Source organism: Desmodus rotundus, chromosome 9, assembly GCF_022682495.2.
Source record: "Desmodus rotundus isolate HL8 chromosome 9, HLdesRot8A.1, whole genome shotgun sequence".
Taxonomy (NCBI): domain Eukaryota; kingdom Metazoa; phylum Chordata; class Mammalia; order Chiroptera; family Phyllostomidae; genus Desmodus; species Desmodus rotundus.
The window spans coordinates 75,483,729-75,486,632 of record NC_071395.1 but is presented as its reverse complement, the minus strand read 5'-3'; the positions used below and the strand labels follow the sequence as shown (position 1 = coordinate 75,486,632).

Below are 2,904 nucleotides of genomic sequence, written 5' to 3'. Positions count from 1 at the left end.
ATATGTGCCTTTACAATATGTTACCTCTCTATGTAGAAATTAGTAAGTCTATCCACTTACTATTAAATGTAGAAATGGAGAATTGAAATGTCCTGCCCAATTCTTGTTATCTTCATGTTTTAAATTATTTCATTGATAATGTTTCACATAGTATTTTCACCTAGTGATTATTTACACACATACATATTTATAATAATAGGCAATATTTATTGAGTGCCCATCACATACCAACTCTTTGTGTTAAGCACTTTATTACTTAATTTTACCCTTGCTACTCATTTTCTCACATAAAAAAGTCTTTTTTCACTTAGCATAATGCTCTCCAGTTCCATCCATGTTGTTGCAAACGGTATAAGCCAGACGGTGAGGGACAAATACCATATGATCTCACCTTTAACTGGAACATAATCAACAGAAGAAAAAAGCAAGCAAAATATAACCAGAGACATTGAAGTTAAGAACAATCTAACAATGGTCAGGGGGGAGTGGGGAGGGGACAGTGAGGAGAGGGGATTAGAGGAACTACTGTAAAGGACACATGGACAAAATCAAGGGGGAGGGTGGAGGTGGGGGAAGGAGGTGGGTTCAGCTGGGATGGGGTGGAAGGATGGGGAGAAAAGGCATAGAACTCTAATTGAATAACAATAAAAATTTTTTAAAAAGTGTTTTTTCTCTCTCTCTTTTTTTAAATTGTTCTTCAAATACAGTTGTCTCCATTTCCCCACCCCCAACTCCCCCCTATCCCAGCCATCCCCACCGCCTACCCTCAATCCTACCCCTCTTCGGTTTTGTCCATGTGTCCTTTATACATGTTCCTTGACAACCCTTCTTCTTTTCCCCCCATTATGCCCTCCCATCTCCCCTGTGGTTACTGTCAGGTTGTTCTTAATTTCAGTGTCTCCAGTTACATTTTGATGCTTGTTTGTTTTGTTGATTAGGTTCCACATATAGGTGAGATCATATGGTATTTATCTTTCACTGTTTGGCTTATTTCACTTAGCATAATGCTCTCCAGATCCATCCATGCTAGAAAAAAAGCACATTTTAAAGAGCTCAGGTAACTTGCCTGAGGTTTCACAGCAAGTGGCAGAGCTCAGACATGAATCCCAGCATCCGATAGTACAATCTTACCCTTTGCATTGGATGGCCAATTGGGAACACCATTACTTTTGGTCTATTCACTGAGTAAATGGCCACTTTATGGAGGTCATTTTTTATTTCAGCAGATTATCTTAGGTTTCCCAGATAGATCATCCTATCAGCAAATAATAATAATTTTCCTTCTCTTTTCCAATATCTTTACTTCCTCCTCTTTGTTGAACCAACAATAGCCATTTCTTATAATGCTTACACCTGTTTAAAATATCATTTAAAATCTATTCAATATCATACTCTAGTAATCACCATGCAGTTCAGGAGTATTGGAAGATGGTGGGTTTGAAATAAAACATAGACATCATGCCTGTGATATTGAGTACGCCAGATTAGAGTTGCTGGAATGACTGAGTTGCAAAAAGATGTTCCATGTTGTGATTTTGTGCCAGTTTTTATTTTGTTGCTAATCTAAAAATATAAAACAGTCTAAATTGTGTTAATACTAAGAACATGGTTGATTTCGTTTATATGAATGCCCTGATTTGATTGAGGGCATATAGTAAATGTCTGTTGGTGCTGATATTGCAGAAAGGTGGGAAATGCATGGAGGCAACCAGAGCGGCGTCTCAGACTTCATACTCCTGGGGCTCTCCAAGAGTCCTGAAAACCAGCGGGTCCTGTTCTGGATGTTCCTGCCCATGTATCTGGTCACAGTGGTGGGAAATTCACTCATCATCCTGGCCATAGGCACTGACTCATGCCTGCACACTCCCATGTACTTTTTCCTGGCCAATCTCTCCTTCACTGACCTCTTCTTTGTCACCAACACAGTCCCCAACACACTGGTGAACCTTCAGTCCCAGAACAAAGCCATCTCCTATGCAGGATGTCTGACACAGCTCTACTTCCTGGTTTCCTTGGTGGCCCTGGACAACCTCATCCTGGCCACAATGGCATATGACCGCTATGTGGCCATCTGCCGCCCCCTTCACTACACCACAGTCATGAGCCCTGGGCTCTGTATTTTGTTCCTCACCTTATGTTGGGTGATCTCTGTCCTCTATGGCCTCATCCACACCCTCCTCATGACCAGGGTGACCTTCTGTGGGTCTCGGAAGATCCACTACATTTTCTGTGAGATGTACGTCCTGCTGAAGATCGCATGTTCCAACACCCAAGTCAATCACATGGTATTGATTGCCACAGGCTCCCTCATATTCCTCACTCCCTTAGGGGTCATGATCATGTCCTATGTCCAGATTGTCAGCACCATCCTCCAAATACCAGGAGCCACTGGGAAGTACAAAGCCTTCTCCACCTGTGCCTCCCATCTGGCTGTGGTTGCCCTCTTCTATGGGACACTTGGCATGGTATACCTGCAGCCCCTCCACACCTACTCTGTGAAGGACTCAGTGGCTATAGTGATGTATGCTGTGGTCACCCCCATGATGAATCCCTTCATCTACAGCCTGAGGAACAAGGACATGCATGGGGCTCTGGGAAGACTTCTCCTAGGGAAAGCTTTCCAGAGGTTCACATGAGGGTAATTTTGGGTATTGAAGTGGAAACTGGGAATTCCCCCCAGCAGGTGGAAAGCATTATCCTGTGGGGAATACAGAAGTAAATAGGACATAGCTTCTGCTCAGAATGAGCTCATTTATCTGTGGTGAAGAAAAGACACATGTAACTAAATATCCCCAGGCCTCACCAGCTTTGACAATAAATAAGCTCATGCTAATACTAATACTAGAAGTTTGCAGTATCAAATCATTAACTTACTTGACCACAGGACCACAGTGCCATCATCCC

At 42.6% G+C, this 2,904-nt stretch overlaps 1 protein-coding gene across 1 annotated transcript; it reads left to right on the top strand.

The window, feature by feature from the left end:
* The first annotated feature begins 1,694 nt into the window (after positions 1-1,694).
* On the top strand, positions 1,695-2,636 carry LOC128779302 (olfactory receptor 1D2-like). The gene has a single exon (XM_053911928.1). The coding sequence runs from the start codon at positions 1,695-1,697 to the stop codon at positions 2,634-2,636; it is 942 nt and encodes a 313-aa protein (XP_053767903.1).
* Positions 2,637-2,904: the final 268 nt, after the last annotated feature.